Below are 22,076 nucleotides of genomic sequence, written 5' to 3' on the forward strand. Positions count from 1 at the left end.
AAAGTGCACAGTGCGTCAAGCCAGGTTCCTATTTATGCGTATTTGTCTTTGCATTTTCGCACAGAGGGGGATCATGGGTAAATGTGGCACAAAGATATGTGCTAGCGCTCAGTCTGCCCATGAGCGTGCTAGGCGTCGGTCAGGTGCATGCTGGTTGGTTGGTGAAAAGGCGTGTCCGATTGCGTACGGTAGAGGAGGCGGGGCGACTGAGGGCGGCGTGGTGTGGAGGCGGGGCGACTGAGGGCGAAGGGTAGAGGAGGCGGGGTGACTGAGTGAAATGAAATGGCGGATCTGTTTAGGAGGTAAATGACCTGTGGGAAGTAACTGTTCATGAATCTTGGCCCAGATGCTCCGCAGCCTTCTTCCAGATGGGAGGAGTGTGAAATATTTTCTCCTTTCCAACCCCTATAAACTACTTCTTCTAATCTCCAGCATCCACACGACCGCCGCCATCGATAAACGTAGCATCATAACAAACAGGTCATTTATAAAGAGCATTTTTTTCTTCCTATTACATGTTCATATATAAAGAATAGCTGTGAGAATAACTAGGACCAGTTCACTGAAATAAATAGCTTATATTCTTACACCGTACGGCCAAAAGTATGTGCCCCTGCCCAGCACGCACGCAAGCTTGTTGAACGTCACATTCCAGATTTATTCCCCGTCTGCTGTAATAACGCGCTCCAGTCTCCTGGGAACTCGTTCCGATAGGTTTTGGGGCGTGGCTGTGTGGGATTTGTGTTCATTCAGCTACAAGAGCGTTGAGATCAGACGCTGATGTTGACGTGAGGAGACTCCAGGTCCAGTTCATCTCCGAGGCGTTCGGTGGGGTTGAGGTCAGGGCTCTGTGCAGGACGCTCGAGTTCTTCTACCTTCACACGCCGCGTCTTCGTGGAGCTCAGTCTGCGTACAAGGGCGTCGTCGTGGTGCTGGAACAGGTTTGGGAATCCCAGCCCTGCCAGCGCCGGTGACTATGCGGTGTTTCGATGACGTCCAAAATGCAAAGTAATAAATGTAGCGTCACGGAAATAGCGTTTAGTCATATTGCAGAGTAAAAACAGTTCAACTCCAGCTTAGGAAGTGTTTTGTTTTATTAAGGAGTCTCCTTAATCTCCTTGTATTGTACTTTTTAACAACGGGCGTTATCGCAAAGCAGCTTTACAGAAAACTCCGGATATAGATTTTAAACGTAGCCCTAATGAGCGCGCCAGAGGCGACGGTAAAGCGGGGAAGACTCCCCGAGACGACACGAGGAAGAAACCGTGAGAGGAACCAGACTCTAAAGGGAACCTCATCTGGCTAGTGCTTTTTATTATTTCAGTACAGTATCGAAAGTAGTACTGAGACGGTATTAAACTTCTAATACCTCACGCAGCTCTAAATATCAAATCCACCTGGAGTTGTTGAACGCTGCAGGACGTAGCTGAGTGTCGTGTTGTACAGTAGATGTGTCTGTGATCACAGGAAACTGTATCAAATCTGAAACCTTGAAGTCTTTGTCAGGAGTCAGGGTCAGCCAGTTGGCCTCACTGTTCTCGTTTCAGCTTTTTAATCCATCTAGCTCCTCTTTTTTTTTTCTTTTTTTCTTCTTTCCTCCCTTATTTCACTCGGTCTGGAGCATGATGCACACCAGGCAGAAGTTAATGCAGCTGCTGGAGAAGTTTTACGATCCCTGGGAGAGTCGGCGCAGCAGTCGTGGCTCTGATCCAGCAGCGGCCACATTCACGCTGCATTAGTGAGTGGGTGGGAAGGCGAAACGGGGTTCATCTTACCAGGAAGGCTTCTTTCTCTCGCAAATTGCACTCCCACGCACAAGTGCCACTCCACAGACGTGTCTGGTCTGCTTCCATCGCCAAGACACGAGAGCTCTCTTCCTGGATTCGACGAGGGGCCGACCGTGGGCGGAAAGGGTGGGCTGATGGAAGTTCACCTGATTATGACCTCCGGCGTTTGAGAAGGCGCTTCACTGATTGGGTGCCGTTTTTAATTGGGTAGCGGTGTTGCTCCACACTCACTAACTCATCTGCAGCTCACGGGAAGCAACAGAATAATGATCGATTTGGGGCCTGCATAAGAAAAATTACCGTAAGGCAGCCAACACATGATCGGTCTGGCGCGTGTGTGTGTGTGTGTGTGCGTGTGCGTGTGCGTGTGCTTACCCCCGCATGTTGATGGCCGCGTAGGTGTGTTTGTTCACCCAAAGGGTTGGAGGTGCTCCGATTTGAAACGGATGTCCTGAAGATTACTGGCTCCAGTTTATCATGCGCTGCGCTCCAAACCACGTCCACCGATTCAACATTTAGGTGATTCACAACTGTTTAGAATTATAAAAGGAGCAAGTCGCCATGGGCGTTTGTTTCAAATCCCCCCCCCCCACTCCTTTTTCCTCCCAGACCACAGCTTTTCATCTTGCTGCACAGTCGATTTATCGTCGCTCTCACAGCAGAAACATAGACGTATATATCTGTACCCGGTCGAATTTAGTGAGCAAGGAGCAAAGCATTAGAGGAAGAATGAGGACGCACATGTACCCCGGTGTCAACATGGCCACGATGTGAGCGATCCGTATTCCGACACAGCGGCCAGTGTCTCTGCTCTTCGTTTTCTGTCCCGATCCAAATCCGTCGCAGCTCTCGGGTTCGATCCGGAGCTCGGGTTACCGCCTGTGCGGAGTCCCTCCTTATCTCTACCTCCCAAAAACACGGCAGCTGATATAAATTGCCCCTAGGTGTGAACGTGTCCCATCCAGGCTGTATCCCCACCTCACGTCCCAGCCTTCGTGTTCCGGATCCGCCGTGACTCCGATCAGGATGAAGCCGTCACGCGACGGCGAGGAGATGGAGTAAACGTGTCGCGTCAGTGCTTGAAGTAAACCCTTTTGAGAAATTTTGAGCTCCAGGAGGAAAGTCGGTGACATGTGGATGTTTCTGGGAAGATTTGTTTTCCTATTATTATTATTATTATTATTATTATTATTTAGATTAAACGCTCCAAAGTTAATTCATCTGCCTCACTGGGAATATTTCCCCCTCGTATTATTATTATGCAACGCCTCCTTTTGTCCTCAGGCTAAATCTTACAGCACAACAAGCATGGTTGTCCCATTTGACTACTTCTTCTTCTTCTTCTTCTTCCTTTAAAAATCCTTTTCGCCTTGTGTTGAAGTTTTCCGGGGGGGTAAAAAGCCCGTGTCCCAGGTTTCTGGAGGCCCTTTTCTTTTGAAACGGCTCAGCTAGCTTGATGTGGATTTAACTAGACATCAGGGAGGAAGTGTTTCACTTAATGCTGCGTTCCAAAAGATATCAGGACACCCCAGAGCAATAAATTAGCATAGGTTACTCACCTGCCTCTCAGCACCTCCGGGGACATGCTGGAGCTTAAATCGTCGCTTTCATGTTGATGTCTGATGGCTCTGCTTTTTCCTGAGCGGCTGACTTGCCGAGTAAAGGTCAACGCTGTGGGATTTCATCCACGATGTCCCGGACCAAATGCCCGGTGTGTAAATCACATGGAGGAAGTTTGTGCAGTAAAACATTGCCTTGCCAGGATTTAAGACTGGGGAAATGGAAAATAATGTGATTTTTTTTTTTTTTTTTTTTTTTTAATGTTTTTTTTTCCGGTGGTCAGACCTACGCGTGCATTTTTAGTACGAGCAGAAACGTGAGGTTTGAGTGAAATAAGTGCCGTTTCAGCTGGATGACTTAGCGGAGGTATTTTTTACCGATGGAGTCCCCGTGCACAGGAGCGCTTCGGACACCCGTACTGGACGTGAACCGGCAATCCACCAACATCCAAAAAGTCCAAAAAAAAAAATTCCCCACAACCTCGTGCACCTGTTAAGACGCGCGTCATGGAGACCGGCAAAAGAAACGCCAATCAGGGGATTTAAAAATGGCCCGCATTTTATGCTCCTCAGGTCAGTGACGTCTGATGGGCTGGGAAACCCCTTCACACGGTCCGATTCCGACACGTCGTTCTGAACGCGACAGGGATTCCTGAACGGTTTCTCTTTTACCGTATATACCGTACGTCAATCACAAGTAAGCTTTCAAATCTGGTTCCGCGTCCAGAAGAGAAAATCGCCTTACACGTGTTCCACTGAAGGAACGCCTGCCGACCCAGGGGTCGCGTGATCGAGCGTTTCCCGTCATCCGACTCCTTTTGAAAGCCTCGAGCGAAAATTCCGAAGCCCGTCGGTCGTATCGACAGGTACAGGATGAGACGTTTCATCTAGGCGTGCGCGGTGTTCCTCATCAGAACTGTTCTAGCCGCACTTTTTACGGTAGGGAATCCCTCTGCGTACGCTCGTCGAGCACCGGCATCAGAGCTGTGCGCTTCCACGTGCACGCCAACGCGGACGTGTACGTGATAGCATTTGAAAACTTCCGGTGAGATGGTGAACAACGGCAGCAAACGCAAGTCGCGATCACTGGCGGCGTTCCCGAGGAATCTCGGGCCATTCCTCATGAGCCTCCAGGTCAGTAATACTCTTGAGTAATAATTGAGTGCTTCGTCCACTTCGGTCTCCGAGGTAAAAATCACTCGTGACGTTGAAACACAAGCCGGCTCTTTGTGTTTTCATCAACTGATCTCTCTCTGTTCACGTTAACATCAGCATCCTGATTAATTCACTGGAATCAAACCCCCCCCCCCCCCCCACCCCCACTGGTATCCGATTGCAAACTGAATTGATCAGGCGTTTGTCTGATTCGCTCTGGCACGTAGCTATGGTGAGCCGATCAAATTCGGCCAGATGTTTCCCTAAACAAGAGAGGTTTCTAGGATCCTGTAGCACTGATCACTCAGTATACCAGCATGTGAAAAAATAAGTGCACCCCGTGGAAATTGTTGGCTTTCTTGACACATTTCCACAAGCAGACGTTTGATCCTCTTTGAAACGGTGCCTATTAATAAAGTTTAAATTCGATCAGTCACATGGAAAAAGTAAGTACGCCCCGATATTTATCACTCCTTCAAATCCATAAAATTAGAATCAGGTGTTGAAGATCTTGTGCCAGGGATCAGAACCTGCTTAGGGAGTGCAGGTAGAACCGGTCTTATCTAGTGTCTGGTGTTCCCTTTGTTATTGAGGTGTGTGGTGTCATCATGCCAAGATCTAAAGAGTTCTGGAAGACCTTCAGATAAAAAGGTCATGGATGCCTATGAGTCTGGCGAGGGATTTAAAAAGATCTCCAAATGATTTGAAATACATCATTCCACTGTAAGGAAAATCATCTACAAATGGCGCAGATTTCAAATAACTGCCAATTTTTCCACAACTGGCCGTCCCAGCAAATTCAGCCCAAGATCAGACCGTCTGATGCACAAAGAAATCTCCAGGAACCTCAAAATTTCATCACAAGTCTTGCAGCTGTTGGTGTCAAAGTGCCTGCTTCTACAATCAGAAAGAGATTGTAAATTTGACCTGCATAGGAGGCGTTCCAGGAAAGAGCCTTTGCAAGACTACAGTTTGCCAATGAGCATAAGACCAGGCCTTGTGGAATAATGTGCTCTGGACTGATGAATCAAAGATAGAGATGTTTGGTCACAGTAACAGCAGACATGTTTGGTGCAGACCAAAAAGAGCTTTTCAGGAGAAGCACCTCATACCGACTGTGAAGCACGGTGGTGGAAATGTTATGGTTTGGGGTTGCTTCGTTGCCTCAGGGACTGGACAGCTTGCATTCATTATTTCAACTATGAATTCTGCATCATATTAAAGAGTGCTTGAATGTAATGTGAGGTCATCTGTCTGAAAGTTGAAGTTGAACCGAAAGAGGACCTTTCAACAGGATAATGATCCTAAACACACGAGCAAATCCACCAAGGAACGGCTCAAAAAGAAGAAATGCAGGGATATGGAATGGCCAAGTCAAAGCCTGGATTAGAATCCCATTGAAATGTTGTGAAGGGATTTGAAACGGGCAGAACATGCAAGAAAACCCTCAAACATATTGCAACTGAAAGAATATTCCATGGAAGAGTGGTCAAAAATTTCAGCAAACCTGGTGGATGATTATCCAAAACACCTACGAGAAGTTATTTCTGCTAAAGGGGGTAATACTAGATACTAATATCTGAGGCTTAGGGTGTACTTACTTTTTCTGTTGAATAAATGATTATCAACTTCATTATGAGGCACTGTTTCAAAGAGGATCAAACATCTGCTTGTCCAAATAGGTCAAAAAAGCCAACCATTTCCATGGGGTGTACTTATTTTTTCACATGGCTGTATATGAATGTCGTTTGGCTAAACTAGGCTTGTTTCATCTTTGGTTTTTTTTGTTGTTGTTGTTTAAATCTTGTTTCCAACCGACTTGCAGAAAAATGTCGGAATCGGGGACGAGGAGTCACGCGCTCGTTCTCATTCGAGGCGAGTCTAGGACACGGTCCGGACGTAAACCTGAACCCCAGCTGTAGAGAACATCCCTGCTGCTACGCCGCTAAACATTTTACCGTTCGTATCCTCTAGGGGAAATGTTATGTTTTTACGTTTTGGTTTCAATTCTGTCTGAAAAACCTTTTTTTGTTTTTTTGACTATGACTACGTGTTTTATTTTGGGGTTCGTTTGTGTTTTTTTTTTTTTTTTCGCATTTAAGCGCAGTGCAGTTTTCTTGAAGTGCGTTGTGATTTATTAAATACTTACAGACTTCGTTGTGACTTTTTCTACAGGCTGATGTCGAAGCAGCCAAGCGCAGGACGCTGAAGAAGGAAAAGCGTACAGCTGAAAAGTCTGATACGGAAGAAATGAGTGTGAAACCAGACCGGGCCAGTGGCCTTGGTATATCTTCTCCGGTGGATGAGTATGATCAGGACACTTCAGATGAAGAGGTGAGGTGACCTACACGTCTTTGTCCTTTTTTTTTTTTTTTTATTAAGGGCGTTAAATAAAATAATGCAAAACGTATATTATGAAGTGTCGGAGATGAATGCAGAGCTTCAAGACATTCCTGTTCTTTCCAGTGAATGTGCGTGAAGCAGTCGTTGGACCGTCGTTATTGGGCTGCGTCCCGACGGAACGAATGGTTCCTGTTGTTTTCGTTGTGGTTTACTTTTTTCCCTTTTCTTTCCCTCCCGCTTTCACCCTTTATTCCGCCACCCGCTTTCCACGTGTCACGAATGGTAAGACGTGTTTCAAAACACTTTAGAGTGTAAAAAAAAAAAAAAAAAAAAAATTGAGACCTGACTGTCTAGTAGACTCAGAAATGATGACTGGACGTTAATATTAAGGCAACTTCACTACCAGGTTCACAAAATATCATCCACGTCCACTAACTGCACGTCTGCTTGGAGAAAGATTGCTTTTTCTTCATTTGGACTCGTTTGAAAAATAATCACGACGACATCAAGACTATGTGATAATACTCGAGGAATTACGCGACGAGCGAGAAAAGTGCTAACCCACTCAAAACCCTTCTGTTTTAAATCCTCGACGGCATTCCCGATGAAGCGTATGCACTCTCAGGATCTTCTCCACCTGCTTCCTACGAGAGCCGCCCTGTAGGCCGTTCTCTAATCGCCTTCGTCTTCTTAATTCCAAATGCAAACTGCATTCCGTTTCATTTCATTGTTCCCGATGGACCCGGTTTTAGAAGTACGGCTGCTTTATGGGACAAATGTCCGCATGATGATCAAACTGGCTGTTGGGTTTTTTTTTGGACAAAACATCATATGAGGTGAAGGAGAGGAAAGCAGGGGATGGAGGTTACTGGGCGGCTGCAACTCCAACAACTTTCAGATGTTCAGACCACTCTCTACCTGAAGTTCTATAAAGTCGATTGCGTTTTCTCTCCCCCTTTCGTGTACCCCCCCCCCCCCCCCCCCCCCGCCCCTACATTAAGAGGCCTCCGGAGTTGTGATGCAGACCTTCTTTCATTACCAGGAGCTCTGCGACTTCTCATATTTGCATGCGGAGCCATTAAAGAATTCTTCCTGTTCTCTTTAATTTAAATGCTCCATTGAAAATCATTGAACCTTGGCACACAGAGGGCTGGAGTGTCCGCCAGGCTGTAGAACCTAAACATGTCAGCCATCCAAAACTGTTCTTGGCAGTTGCCTACCAACCGGGAATGAACTGTTAACAGTGGCCCTGTTTTTTTTTGTTTTTTTTTGGGGGGGGGGGGGGGGTAGGTCAATGCTTTGTTTATTTGGGGGAGGATGGGAGTCGGTGACCAGCGTCCTCATGTAGTCTGTAAGTGCTGTAGGTTTTTTAAAGGTTGTGCAGGGTTGTTGCCAGAGATGGGACTATCTGTAGCCCTCCACGTGATCCACTCACTCTTACAAACTTGAGACTACTAATCATTCATTTCAACTTCGTTGATTTGACGTCAGGCCCCTGACCTGTTCAACAGTCAAGTCGAAAGAAATGAGCCTCACGTTTATGATCATGAGTTGCCCGCATGGAGGCTTACAGATGTTTTTTTTTTTTTTTTGCCTCACGCGTAGTCTCATGTGCTCACGGAGAAGAAGGTGCTCGATCAGGGATTGTATGCATCGTATTTCTCGCAGGAAAAACCCTCTTCTAGGGTCAGCGCTCGTGACTTGTGGAACGTAAGTCGATGCGATCCAATCCGCGTTCACACTACATGAGCGGCTGTAAATGAAGCAAGAGTTTCCAGCACACGAACTGTCCAGAAGATGCAGACATGTTCACCATGTCTCGTCTCGTCTCGTCTCGTCTCGTGCTTCTTCGCTTTGTTTCTTCCATTTATTTTGTCGAGGTAACCACCGGAATATATTTCAGTTTACTCAGATAGGGTTGTCTAGCACAAATCTCTTCTGCAGTGTTTGTTTTTGCTTCTTTCCCATCAGACAAGTGCAGGAGAATCTTGTTTGCACTTCACTTCTTGTCTTTCATCGAGCCCTGTGATTGTCTGTCCTCTCTTCACGTGTCTTTACGGGGAGGTCTTTTGTCATTCGGGATCTGTTAAATTAGACCCTTGCTTTGCCTGGGGACGGCGGATAAGATCGGCGCTCAGTCAGTCCCTCTTGGATCTCGGCACAAGTTGTCTACAAATAAAACTCCAGACTTCCAAATCCCTAGTTTCCAAGCCTTCCTCCTCTTCCACCCTCCTTTGTAATAATGGGCTGTTTCCTGTGAGTAGAGTGTAGAGGGAATACGGGCAACTGCAGCGCCTGTCTAAGACCTAGCCAGCAGGAAAGGAGCTCAACCCCCCCCCCCCCCCCCCCTCCACCCCAACCCCCGAACCCGGAATGGCTTTTCCATGTGCTCAGCAAAGTGAATGAAGACACATTGCGGAATAAGACTGACTGCGACTCCGTCTTCCGGCCACCGAGCAGCTACTGCAAGAGAAGAAAAAAAACCCCTGATGGTTAGCAGGAGCTGTGCACAGTAAATGGGCAGGAAGGTCATTTAAACATGTTTGTGTGCGCATGCATAAGAGGGAGTAATGTATTCATACAGCAGGTTTGTCACTCCTGAGAGGAAGCAGCTTGCATGATTGAGAGAGTGGTAGACGGTCACCCAGGCGGTACTGGATCTTGATTGCATTATTGTGTAGCTCAGTGAGAGATGGTATTAGGCACTCATCCGTGTGTCGGGCCAGCCATGTAGAAAGTAGAAAGAAATATCTGTAAAGCTGTCCACGCTGAATGGGTCAGTGATGCCAGCAAACTCGACCTTTTGATATCAGATCAGACGGCGGATTGAGTGGAGCGCAGACGGAGATTTCCATTACGTTACCGTGACGAATCATCTGAATATGACTAATAGCCACCTCTGCCTGTTCCCCTAAAGTATACACACGTCCGTCTGTCCCTCCCACAGCACAGTGGATTTTCATCATGTCCTAGCAATACTTCTTCATACTGCGTTTAACTCCACTGAAAATCAAGCAGTTTGTTGTTAATGGTTGCTTTCTACGTGCCACTGGTCATTACAGCGTGCGCGTTCTGTTACCCGCTGTTCTCCGGACGGTATCTGATGACATTCTGAGCGTTTCTGGACCGGTTTCTGATTAAGTGGAAAAGTGAACGTTTGTTTGAGCTGCTTCATATGTCCAGTTATAGACTCTACAGGGTCAGAAATATGAATATATAAAAAGCTAAAGAGAGAATAGCTCTAGTGTGGTATCGTTTACAAAATAGCCCTAACTCTGGGAATTGCTATTATATGCATTAGAGTAAATACTAATAAAGATCAACAGTATGGTGACTGTCCCGAGGTGTGAGGTAAGATTAATGTTAATCCCCGAGCTTCATGAAGTGAAATCTGCTAAAAGTGAGGAACAGCCCTGGGCAGTATGAATATATATTGATCTTGCGATAAAATTCCCTATGCTGTGGCATTGTGGGAGGCTGTGGATCAGGTGGTAGAGCGGGTTGTCCACTAACCGCAGGGTTGGCGGTTTGATTCACCGCCCATTTGACTCCATACGCCTAAGTGTCCTTGGGCAAGACACTGAACCCCAAGTTCCTCCTAATGTCAAGTTAGCACCTTGCGTGGCAGCTCTGCTACCATTGGTGTGTGTGTGTGTGTGTGTGAATGGGTGAATGAGAACCAGTGTAAAGCGCTTTAGAACCATAGGGGTTAAGAAAGTGCAGACCATTTCCCATGCTTTTCTGTGATATAATGGATATTCTGATATCCTTGGGTTAAAAAAAAAATTTAATTACAAATTGTTAAAAGTATTTAAAATTAGAAGTGAATAGAAGTAGTTAGAAGTTAGTAGTAGTTAGAAGTAGAAGTGGTTAGAAGTGAATAGAAGTAGAAGTAGTTAGAAGTAGAAGTGAATAGCAGTAGTTAGAATTAGAAGTAGTTAGAAGTGAATAGAAGTAGGTAGAAGGGAACAGAAGTAGTTAGAAGTAGAAGTGAGTAGAAGTAGGTAGAAGGGAATAGAAGTGGTTAGAAGTAGTTAGAAGTAGTAGTGAATAGAAGTAAGAAGAAATAGGTAGAAGTAGTCAGAAGTAGAAGTGGATAGAAGTCGAAGTAGTTAGAAGTGAGTAGAAGTAGTTAGATGTGGTTCGAATTGAATAGAAGCAGTTAGAAGTAGAAGTGAATAAAAGTAAATAGAAGTAGGTAGATGTGAATAGAAGTAGTTAGAAGTAGGAATAGTTAGAAGTAAGTAGAAGTGAATAGAAGTAGAAGTGAATAGAAGTAGTTAGAAGTAGAAGTGAATAGAAGTAGTAGAATAGAATAGAAGTAGAAGTGAATTGAAGTGAATAGAAGTAGAAGTGAATAGAAGTGAGTAGAAGTAGAAGTAGTTAGAAGTGAGTAGAAGTGAATAGAAGTAGAAGTAAATAGAAGTAGAAGTGAGTAGAAGTAGAAGTGAGTAGAAGTAGTTAGTAGAAGTGAGTAGAAGTAGAAGTGAGTAGAAGTAGTTAGTAGAAGTGAGTAGAAGTTAGTAGAAGGGAGTAGAAGTAGTTAGTAGAAGTGAGTAGAAGTTAGTAGAAGGGAGTAGAAGTAGTTAGTAGAAGTGAGTAGAAGTTAGTAGAAGGGAGTAGAAGTAGAAGTGAATAGAAGTAGAAGTGAGTAGAATTAGTTAGAAGTAGAAGTAGTTAGTAGAAGTGAGTGGAAGTAGTTAGTAGAAATGAGAAGTAGTTAGTAGAAGTGAATATAAGTAGAACTAGTTAGAAGTAGGAGTAGTTAGTAGAAGTAGTTAGTAGATGTGAGTAGAAGTAGTTAGTAGAAGTGAATAGAAGTAGAAGTAGTTAGTAGAAGTAGAAGTGAATAGAAGTAGAAGTGAATAGAAGAAGTAGTTAGAAGTAGAAGTGAATAGAAGTAGAAGTGAGTAGTTAGTAGAAGTGAGTAGAAGTGAATAGAAGTAGAAGTAGTTAGTAGAAGTGAGTAGAAGTAGTTAGAAGTAGAAGTGAGTAGTTAGTAGAAGTGAGTAGAAGTGAATAGAAGTAGAAGTGAGTAGTTAGTAGAAGTGAGTAGTTAGTAGAAGTGAGTAGTTAGTAGAAGTGAGTAGTTAGTAGAAGTGAGTAGAAGTAGTTAGAAGTAGAAGTGAGTAGTTAGTAGAAGTGAATAGAAGAAGTAGTTAGAAGTAGAAGTGAGTAGAAGTAGAAGTGAGTAGTTAGTAGAAGTGAGTAGAAGTGAATAGAAGTAGAAGTGAGTAGAAGTAGAAGTAGTTAGAAGTAGAAGTGAATAGAAGTAGAAGTGAATAGAAGAAGTAGTTAGAAGTAGAAGTGAATAGAAGTAGAAGTGAGTAGAAGTAGTTAGAAGAAGTGATTAGATGGTAAGATGTTGGACCTAATGATTAAAATAATTTGCTTGTATGTGTGTTTTAGTGGCGCTCTGCTGCACTGTTGTACGGGCAGTAATGCACAGACCTGTGTTCGTCAGGAGGCGTATGGTAGAAATACCTTCCAGAATCATGATATATTTCATATCTCTCGCCCTCACACCTGGAAGCGAGTTGCACTTGTATCCTCACATGTAGATAATCCCTAAATGTCCCGGCGCAGAGCTTCAGAACCTCCTCCTGGACTCTGTCATGGTCAGATTGACAGCTTTGTGCTGGGCCTGTCTCTGTGATGAAGACGGAGACTGCTCGCTCCTCTGAGCGTGTTCCTGGAGCTCGGCGGTTCACGCCGGAGTGCTTTAGTTCTCTCGTTAAACCCCAGACGTCGCCTGAGCGGCGTAAACGTCAGTCCCCTGCCCCGCGTGACCCTGTAAGGCGCACGAGCGCGCCGAGCCGAGATGTGGTGGAAGAGCCGCTGTATTCTTTACTAGCTCTGGAACCGGAGCCTTGGCTTCTCGCGGCAGGTTATACGGACACGACGCAGAGTCTCGGAGAGACTTTATTGTACTTTTGTGTCCCGGAGCGCATGCCTTGGTCTACTTCCTCTGACTAAAAAAAATTTTTTTTTTTAAATAAACGTGATATTTAAAAAATATATATATATATTTTGGATGATGCTTTATGGTTTCTCCTAAAATTCATTGAGATGGATATTTTGCGAGAACGCCCCGGAGCTGTGTCCAGAGCGGTTTCGGTCTAACGCCGATCACAGCGCCTCGACAGCCAGAGGACTTGCCTTTAACACCGGAATAAAATAATAATCATTCCCAGCCCGCAACGACCATTAAAACGTCCTTTATGGACGTCGGCGTCGAAACTGCGCTCGGTCCCGCCTAACCCCCGAGATTCCTCCGTTTTCCACCGAGTGATCTCTCCACTTTTACCCGTGTAGCGTTACAAACCCTGCAGTCTGAAGAGTCTAGAAGGTTACTGTGCGTTATTAAGATCTTCTTATTTTGTGAAGTATTATATTTGTTGTTGGGGAATGTTGACGTAGAGCGCTCGTGTGGGATTCGCGGGAGCAGGACGCGGGTGGTCCGAAGGATCGTGAGACGCACGCAGCGAGCGGCACCCCGGTCTTCACTTGGCCAGATTCTTGCAGGTGTGTGGAGGTCGGTGGGGGCAGGCGGAGGATGGGTTCGAGGAGAGACGATTCTTCAGCCGCTGCCAAACTAGCCACCTGTCGTTCCGTCGTTTTTAGGATTTCCTTTTCATCCGGTCTTCAACACAGCTCCCTGTTGGCCCAACGTGTGTCCGGCCAGAAGGCCTGATTGAAACCAACTGCCAGCGAGCGCTGTCATCCGGGAGGGGGATTGGAGCGAGGGGGTGAGAAGGGGTCACGCAGAGGATTTAGAGGAAGGAGAATTCCACACTCTTCCCTTTAGCGCATACCTGTGACAAAAGCCGTCTCTTCTAAATCACAAGGATTCACAATTCGCATGCGTTCAGTCGCGACGCGTTTTCATCATCATTCAACGCTTTACATAAATACAGTCCAGCGATATGATTTCTCTCCCTAGCGTCACGTGCTAACGTCATCCACACCTCCGGTTCCTCTGAAAGAAACGTTCCCTTTAAAACTAAATAAACTTTCAAACGGAACTTTTTTTTTTTTTAAACCAAAGTTTAAGGAACAGAAGCGAAAACATCTGTATGCAACTAACATCTGGATGTTTTTTGTTTAACGGTTAAGAAGGAAAGTTGCAATCTCGGGCAAACTGTTTGCTCTCCTGGCCCCCTACTAAATGGCTTTCACTTCTGTCATAATACTGGAGTCTGTAGTGAGGAAAGCTTCAGGGCATCATTAGATATTTAATTTTCAATAAATAACGACTTTCTCTGAGTGATGTACCGGATGCTTGGAGTCCAGGTGGGAAACCCATTTGAAACCTGGTTTGCCAAAATGCAAACTTTCCGCACGCATTTTCCAAGGTTCAAGCCCTGTGTACAAGAATCTCTCGATTATTTATTTATCAGCAGTAGAATGGCAGGTCCGTGCTGGAAGCGACGGCTTCCGATCGGCCTGCCTTTTTCGTAATTGCGAGCTTGACCTCCGTGTGACCTTCGTTTCGAGACGGTGGTTTCGAAATAATGATGGGGTTTATCTGCTGGGTTTTGGTGTATAAAGCCACGTGAGATGGTGGAAACGGAGGGAAGTGGGGGGCGGGGGATGGAGGTCTACGGGGGCCTGTGTCTCGCAGCTGTCTGTGATAAGGGGATCCGTCTGGGGATCCGAGAGGTTCCAGCTCGGACGAAAATGGAGCGTCGATTTCTTCCTCCTCCGTTAAGTGCCACGCTCGCTGGGATGGGATGCCTGAAGCAAAAACACGCTGATGCTAAGCAGAGCAGAATCAGGCCAGACCGGTCTGCTCGTCATCTGCTAACCATCCTCCAGACAGACTCGGGGCTAGAGGAAACTTGGCCATCGGGACCATTATTACAGTCACATCCAGTCTTGTGCTGTGGAGTTGGAGCTTGAAAATGGCCTGCGTGCCCTGATGGTATGACCAGTCTGTCTCTGCACATGGTCATGGTCAGGTTAGGGAAGAAAAAAAAAACAAAAAACAAACCTTCCCTACGTATTAAAGGTGGAATGCCTTGGTACGTTAATGCACTAGTGGGTCATTAGTCTCAGCATATGAAGGAGAGTGGTAAAAAAAATTGAATTACACTTCTCATAATGACCAAGAAATTATTGCCGGCAAAGTTCAGCTCCATGGAAATCTGTCCTGGCTAGGGGAAAAGTGTAGTCACACTCGCACTTGAATTATTTCTTTTTCAGAATTCATATATCCGAGTATATCATATTTCATCCTTCCGTGTAAAAGATCGGATGGTTTGACACGACGCACGATCAAACGGCGGTAAATGAAATCGATTCGTACCTGGAAGCGCAGTCGGTGCTATAGGATCGGCGTGTTTGTGGTTAATATCAGCGTTGCGACTAGACTAGTGGAGGATGTGTGGAGGTGGAGCGGGTCACCGGGTTTGTGTGGGTGCGGCGCTGTGCGTTCGGCTCTCGGAGGTGTACGTCAGGGGAACGGTCTACGCAGGACGGCGTGTAGGAGTCGGAGACTGGCACTGGTAACCTGACCCACCCGTGTTTTTTTTATTTGTCCCCCCTTTCTTTCTTTCTAAAGTGATCCGGATGTGAGCCTCGAGAGGGCTGGACGCTTTCGGCTTGGGAACTCGGTGGGCAGTTCAGAGTTCGGGAGCGTCCGGACCTCCTCTACCTCCAACTTCCCCCACACCCGAGAGCGCTACTGCGTGTCTGCTCACGCAGGCTCCGTTATAACCGGATGTGTAAAAGCGCGATCGTCGTTATCTCGTGAAGGCTTCAGTGTACCCCAGTATGAGTTTCATATCCTGGGGGGTTCATTTCTCTTCACTCCTGCGTGAAGAGGAAAGCGTTTACGTAGATATCGTGACTTGGGAGAGTTTCATATGACCCGTGTGCGGTCTGTGTTTTTATTTATTTATTTATTATTTCCTCTCCTTTTGAGGTGATTTACCAAACCGTAATCCCGAAGTGAGACATTACATACAGATCAGTGACCAAATAAAACGAAACAAAACAAAACAACCCAGGAAAAAAGTCTGTTTTATGTTTTGAGTTTAATGAACAGTGAGTATATGAATTTCGCCATATTTAACATACATTATACCGTGTTAAATTTATTAAATTATTGGCTTTATTTATTTATTTAACTAAATGCACATTTCTGAGAATATCAGATTGGATTTGGTACAGGACACACACGTATTGTCCCCCATTAGCCTATCAGTTTAAACGCTCACGGCGTCTTGATCGGTCTTTATGTCTGGACCCGGTTTCTTGCTGTCCACCAGTCCGTCTGATCACACGCGTCCAGATTAGACGGCCGCGCCTCTTCTCTTCTCGGAGGTTCAGGCGTGCGTCTCTGAAGGTGGCGTGTTTTTGCGGTCCAGCCTGACATTTTGGTGAATATCTTTGCAGCTGCCCGGTGCTAAAGCTGGAAAATTCGGGGTTCGAAGCGAGTTGTGTTGGATATGAAGATATTTGTGGATAAGACGCCGCTGTCCGGGGGAGGTTCGGTCGCCATCGCGCTTGCTGTCCAGCCCAGGAGTCAGGGTCCGAGTGTAATTTACATGGGATCAATTAAATATGTTTTTATTTGCGTATATATATACACCTTAAAGTCCAGTCTCGAGTCGAAAGTTTGTGATTGTCCTCGAGTCCATCCGTCTCATCCTCGCGCCGGATTAATTCCTCAGGGCCGTTTTTCTGTCTCTGTCTTTGCTCTGTAACGGACATAGAGAACATGTGTGTTAGATTTATTCAGCATAAATACCGCTCAATATTTACAGAGTAAATAGGAGGTCAGTGAGAGGTCTCTGCTTCTTTTCTTTGACTCGGTCTTGGGGATATTTATCTGTAATCCACTTTAACTCCACACACACACACACACACACACACAGCAGTTCTGTAGGTATTAAGTCACCTGGTGTTTTTATGGGCTCACCTTACACTCGGTAGTACACACACACACAGACATCTGAGAGCTTTGCTGAGAGCAAGAACAGATGTAATGCCACCATTTGCAGGGCTCGGTTCTCCCATAGGTGCGGCTTGTAGTCAAAATACTCATGAAGTCTGAGTTTAAAAACACAACACCCCCCCCCCCCCCCCTTTTTTTTTTTTATCCGCCGTACTAAATCAAAACTCGCGGTGTTGTAATCGCGAGCCTCACGTGAAAGAGAGAAAAGTCTTTGCGCGTTTCATATCTTTGCTGAATCCTCAGGAGCCGGAGCCTCGCTCGCTCCGAGGTTATTTTTCTTTCGACTCGAGACGAAAACGCAAATATTGGCTCCGTAGGTTGACGGGTAATGATGTCATCGTCGGTATCTGGTGCAGAGTGCAGACGTAGATTAGATCACGAGCTTTTAATAGACTCGGCAGCGTGTAGCGGGTGGGAATATAATATTGTGTTAGTTCTTCGGAAACGCCGAGCTGTTTTTCGATCTTTCGTCTGGCTGCCGGTTGTCTGGCTGCCGGTCGTCTGGCTGCCGGTCTCCGATAAAGAGAGATCCTGTTTGTTCTTTTCTCCGTGGCGAGGTTATGCAGTGTGAAGGATGAGCTCGTTCTGATCTTGTGGCTCGTCAGGCTTGCCGTGGGATCGTGCGGTAATGAAATGTTTTACAGGGATGTCTGCGGAAAGGCGCTGCAGGTTTTAACGCCGGGGGGGGGCGGGGTTCTGAAGGTAAAGCCGTCTAATCGTACGTTGGCGCGAGCGGCGTCGCGCTCGTCTGCGTGCCGGTGATGAAGGAAGCCTTAAGAGATACAGAGAGTACGTGCAGCGTGTCCGACGGCTCGGGGACTTGCTCACGTGATCAGTAACCTGCTCAGCTGTATTTACCTCACAGGAAATGCAGCGAGGCTTCTGACCCGCCTCAAAACACACACACACACACACACACACACACACACACACACACACACACACACACACACACCACCCTTCTATCCTCTGTGTCCGGTTGAGCAATCACCATCTTCTGAAGCCTTTGTCCTGACCTGCTAAAGCTATTACACAGAGTTTTCCTAGTGTATAAGGATAAGCGCTTATCTCTAATGATCTGTGTCTCTGGGGTTTATTTATTTATTTATTTATTTATTTATTTATTTATTTATGTCTGTTTTGGGTTTTCTTTAACAAGATCGGACAAAAAAAGTGATGTGGAAGATCTCGATTTTGTTATCTTTGTTTCATTTCTCGTGTATTGCTCGTCTAAATGAGATTGTAGGCCTTTGGTGTAAATCTTTCTCACACACACGTACACACACACACACACACACCTCTCTGTCCAATCACGTTAGTTCAACTTTTAACCAGAGATATCATTTACTCGGTGAAAAGGTTTTCTTTTTTTCTTTTTTTCTTTTTTTTTTTTATTGCGGAAGATCAATTGTATATTTTCGTTCTGGTATTTTGAGTAACTCTTGAGACCCGATGCCTCGACGTCTTCCTGCCTGCCAGTCTGGAGTGCCACTCGGTTGGTGGCTCACACTGCCCTCGACCCCTGACCCCTGGGTTATCTCTCGGCACGGACGTGGCAGCAGTCAAACGTCCGTGTTGCCTCAGTGTGTCTCCTTTCAGTATGTTTTCCTTTAGAAACAATAAAGTAGTGAGTCTTGGCTGAGCTGCGTGTGTGTGTGTGTGTGTGTGTGTGTGTGTGTGTGTGTGTGTGTGTGTGTGTGTGTGTGTTGATGTGTAATAAGCCGGGCTGAAGAGTGTGGTTTGGCGAGACCTCACGCCTTCGTAAGGTTTAAATCTCTCCACAGCGCAGAAATTCTCGACACAATTGTCTGATTTGCCGCACAACCCGCGTACTCGTGGGATTTCCCGAGGTCAGCAGGCGGCGGCGGCGGAAGCCGCGATGGTGCCCGAGACCACTTTGCCCCACTTTGCTCACAAATTTGCTTAAATGAGAAATTTATACCTGTGAACTCTCTCAGCGAAGATGGTTCTATGTTTTCCGTGCGATTTTGTAATATTCCATATACGTTTTTGTAAATAACCCCCCCACCCCCCCCCCCCCTTCCTTTAAAGTCTTAAGTAGGTTCCGCTGTGTGTTTTGCTCGACAGGTTATTCATTGAGCAGTTCGGAAGAACTTTAAGACAACAAGCCCGAGAGCGTAAATCACTCAGGATGGTGCTGAACTGCTTGACAGATGTTCCCACAGTGCTGCGGGCCCAAAGTTTAGCTCACGGAACATTTACATTTGCGTATTTATATATCTCCCTTTGGCCCGTTCGTCATAAATATGCAAATTTTAATTCGCCACGTTTGTATCGGTATACATTAGTGCGATTTTTCTTTGCATCTTGTTTGTTTGTTTTTTTTCTGCAGTGTGTGTGTGTATGTATATATATATATATATATATTATGTATGTGTATATATGTATGTACGTATGTGTATATATATATATATATTATGTATGTGTATATATGTATGTACGTATGTGTATATATATATATATATATTATGTATGTGTATATATGTATGTACGTATGTGTATATATATATATTATGTATGTGTATATATGTATGTACGTATGTATATATATATGTACGTATGTATGTATATATATATATATATTATGTATGTGTATATATGTATGTACGTATGTATGTATATATATATATATATATATATATATATATATATATATATATATATATATATATATATATATATATATATATATATATATATGTATGTGTATATATATATATATATGTATGTGTGTGTGTGTGTGTGTGTGTATATTATTTATATATATATATATATATATACACACACACACACACACACACACACACACACTTCACTCGGTTTTCCCTGAGCTACTTCGTGGCTGGTCCGAATTGCCCCGGGCTTGTTGTTGTCACGTTTGGCCTCAGCTCCACGGGTTTAAACGACGGTTTTCCGCTCTGTTTTTGGTTTGGGGTTCTCGTGTTCCTCATGGCTGGAGCGCGCTTTTACAGATTTATTTTTAACGCGCCGTGCTGTCGGCTTTACGGGTTAAAGCCGGTCACTCCGAGGACCGGAGGCAGGACGACAGACGGGCCGCTTGCACGCTGCCCGACAGTCTCTCGTGGATCACATACTTTCCTGCAGCTCGCGATATTTTGTAAAGTCTGTCCGTGATGTAATGGTACCAGCGTTGACCGTGACGAGTGAATAGCAGGAACTAACCCAAGCTCAGAGAGCTCGGGGTTTCAGATGCTATCTTGATGACGGAATTTCATTTCAGTTGGTCTTAAGCTCTACACGGAGGCTAATGAATGACGTTGTTGGTGAGGAGCGACCCATCAGAAGGTCAATACTAATCACGGGCATCACCCAAACACTCGTTTCAATTCAGGACGAAATGAGCACGGATTTTAAAATGTTTTAATTTAGCGTCAAGTGATTTGACGTGCTATTCATGCTTCTGCAAGACTACAATCACTAAAAATCACTTTTCTACGAGTATGCTCGATATGCCTAGCCATCAGCCAACAGCCTACTGACCTTGCAGGCCTGATCAGGGCGGACGTCTGTGTTTGCCACTCACCATTTTCCTCTGGTTGCTGAGGCAGAACGTGCAGATCTGTTTGGGCTGCGAGTTCTCGGAATCTCGTGTAGGTGATCCGTGATGGTGATAGTAGGCCGCTGAGGGTCCACCGCTGTGGCACGGCTGCCCGTCACCACAGGCCTCGCCGACCAACAGGACGTTGCCGAGATGCGAGATGTAGCTGGAAGCAAGGCGCAGAGTCTCAATCTTGGACAGCTTCCTGTCTGCCGGCTCGGTAGGGATAAGAGTCCTGAGTGCGGTGAAGGCCGTATTCACGCTGTTGGTGCGGTCTCGTTCCCGCGCGTTGGCTGCGTTGCGTTGCCGTCCCTCGCCTGGTGGACCGTTCGGGGCGCCTGGTAGCACTCCGCCTCCACCGCCTCCACTGCCCGGTTTCCGTTTCCTGCCCACCTTGAGCTCGTAGCCGGAGGCGTCCAGTCGGAAGGAGCGGTCATCTGAACCCGAGCTCTCGCTGCCGTTCTCGTCATCCTCAGACATCATGGAGATGTCCGAGTACAGGTAGCGGCTTGGGGCTGGACGCACCATTGCAAATGACATCGTGTGGAAAAACCCTTCCGGAGCGCTCTTTGGCTCAGATCTCAGACGTGGTCCAGAGTCATGCAGCGTCGGTCCTGCGATCACGCAGTGTAGAGAAACGATACAGCATGCAGGATCGGGACTCCTCACTTTTGATCCCTTCCCAGCATGTGGGTGCACGTCAGCGCCGGAGCCTCGCGGGACACTGGATTTTTTTTTATTTATTTATTTGTTTGTTTTTGTGAAGCTGCATAAAAACGTCCTCCTTACTTTCTGATGACTTCTGATCACTATATGGTTCTGTCTTTTTACCTTCCTCACTCACATCCGCCGTGTTCGCTCTGTCTATCCGCGGCGTCTTAGGCTTGCGTGAAACTCTGTCCCGTGCGCTGCCTCTCGCGTCCTCTCCACTAGCTCTGTGCCTCTGAGTTCAGCTCCACGTGTGGCTTCTCTCTGAGAAATTCAGCATGGTTTGGATTTATATGCTGTGGGAGTGTCTGGGGTGAATACACCCCTCCTCTTGTAGTCCCCTCTCTCTCTCTCTCTCTCGCTCTCTCGCTCTCTTTTCCCCGCTCACCCTATCTATCCCTCTCCTTCACTGTTTATGCAAATATCCCAGCTGGCAGCATGGTGAGATGAGCCATCAGCTCCCTTATTTAACCCTCTGTTTGCTGGACTGTTTTAGCACCGAGTTCACGCCTTCCCCCCGTACTCTCCGTCTTCCTCCATCGTGTTCTCACCGCGTGTTCCGAGAGTCGTCCGTGAGAATCCAGGTCCGAGTGTGTGCGCTGAGAGCATGGAAAAGAGTGGCTTCCATTTTGTCCAGTGTTTGTGAGCACTTCCTTCAGTCACAGAACGATTTGAAAATCTTTTCGAAGGAGTCCCCAAACCTCCTACCCCCCCCCTACAAGAGCTGACCCTTGTACGGTAAAGTCCATAGACGTTCTTCAGGTCGTTCCATGTTTAAAGCTGCAGTACAGAACTTTTGCCTCTCTATCACCCTCTCTGTTCGAAACATAAAACTGCAAGTTACTTGCGGCGTTGTTGTTGTTGTTGTTGTTATTATTTTTATGTGGGTCGTGCCTTGGCACTGCTCCTCCGCGCGGGTGAATCCGACGCTCTGAGCTATCGGGTTGTATGTTAGCTCCAGTACTCGCGACGGATGTGGCGGC

General features: G+C 46.0%; 2 protein-coding genes across 2 annotated transcripts in view; one reads left to right on the plus strand and one right to left on the minus strand.

The window, feature by feature from the left end:
• Positions 1 to 22,076, plus strand: part of bop1 (BOP1 ribosomal biogenesis factor) — a 54,957-nt gene that overhangs the window by 5,448 nt on the left and 27,433 nt on the right. The window contains exon 3 of the mRNA XM_017455209.3: positions 6,677 to 6,835. Coding sequence (XP_017310698.1) covers positions 6,677 to 6,835 — 159 coding nt within the window. The remainder of the gene's footprint in view (positions 1 to 6,676; positions 6,836 to 22,076) is intronic.
• On the minus strand, positions 15,864 to 21,436 carry scxa (scleraxis bHLH transcription factor a). The gene is made up of 2 exons (XM_017455278.3): positions 20,371 to 21,436; positions 15,864 to 16,548 (listed from the first exon to the last, which is right to left on the minus strand). Exons 1-2 carry the CDS (start codon positions 20,923 to 20,925, stop codon positions 16,510 to 16,512), a joined length of 594 nt encoding a protein of 197 aa, XP_017310767.1. The 5' UTR covers positions 20,926 to 21,436; the 3' UTR covers positions 15,864 to 16,509.

This window comes from Ictalurus punctatus, chromosome 24, assembly GCF_001660625.3.
Source record: "Ictalurus punctatus breed USDA103 chromosome 24, Coco_2.0, whole genome shotgun sequence".
Taxonomy (NCBI): Eukaryota; Metazoa; Chordata; class Actinopteri; order Siluriformes; family Ictaluridae; genus Ictalurus; species Ictalurus punctatus.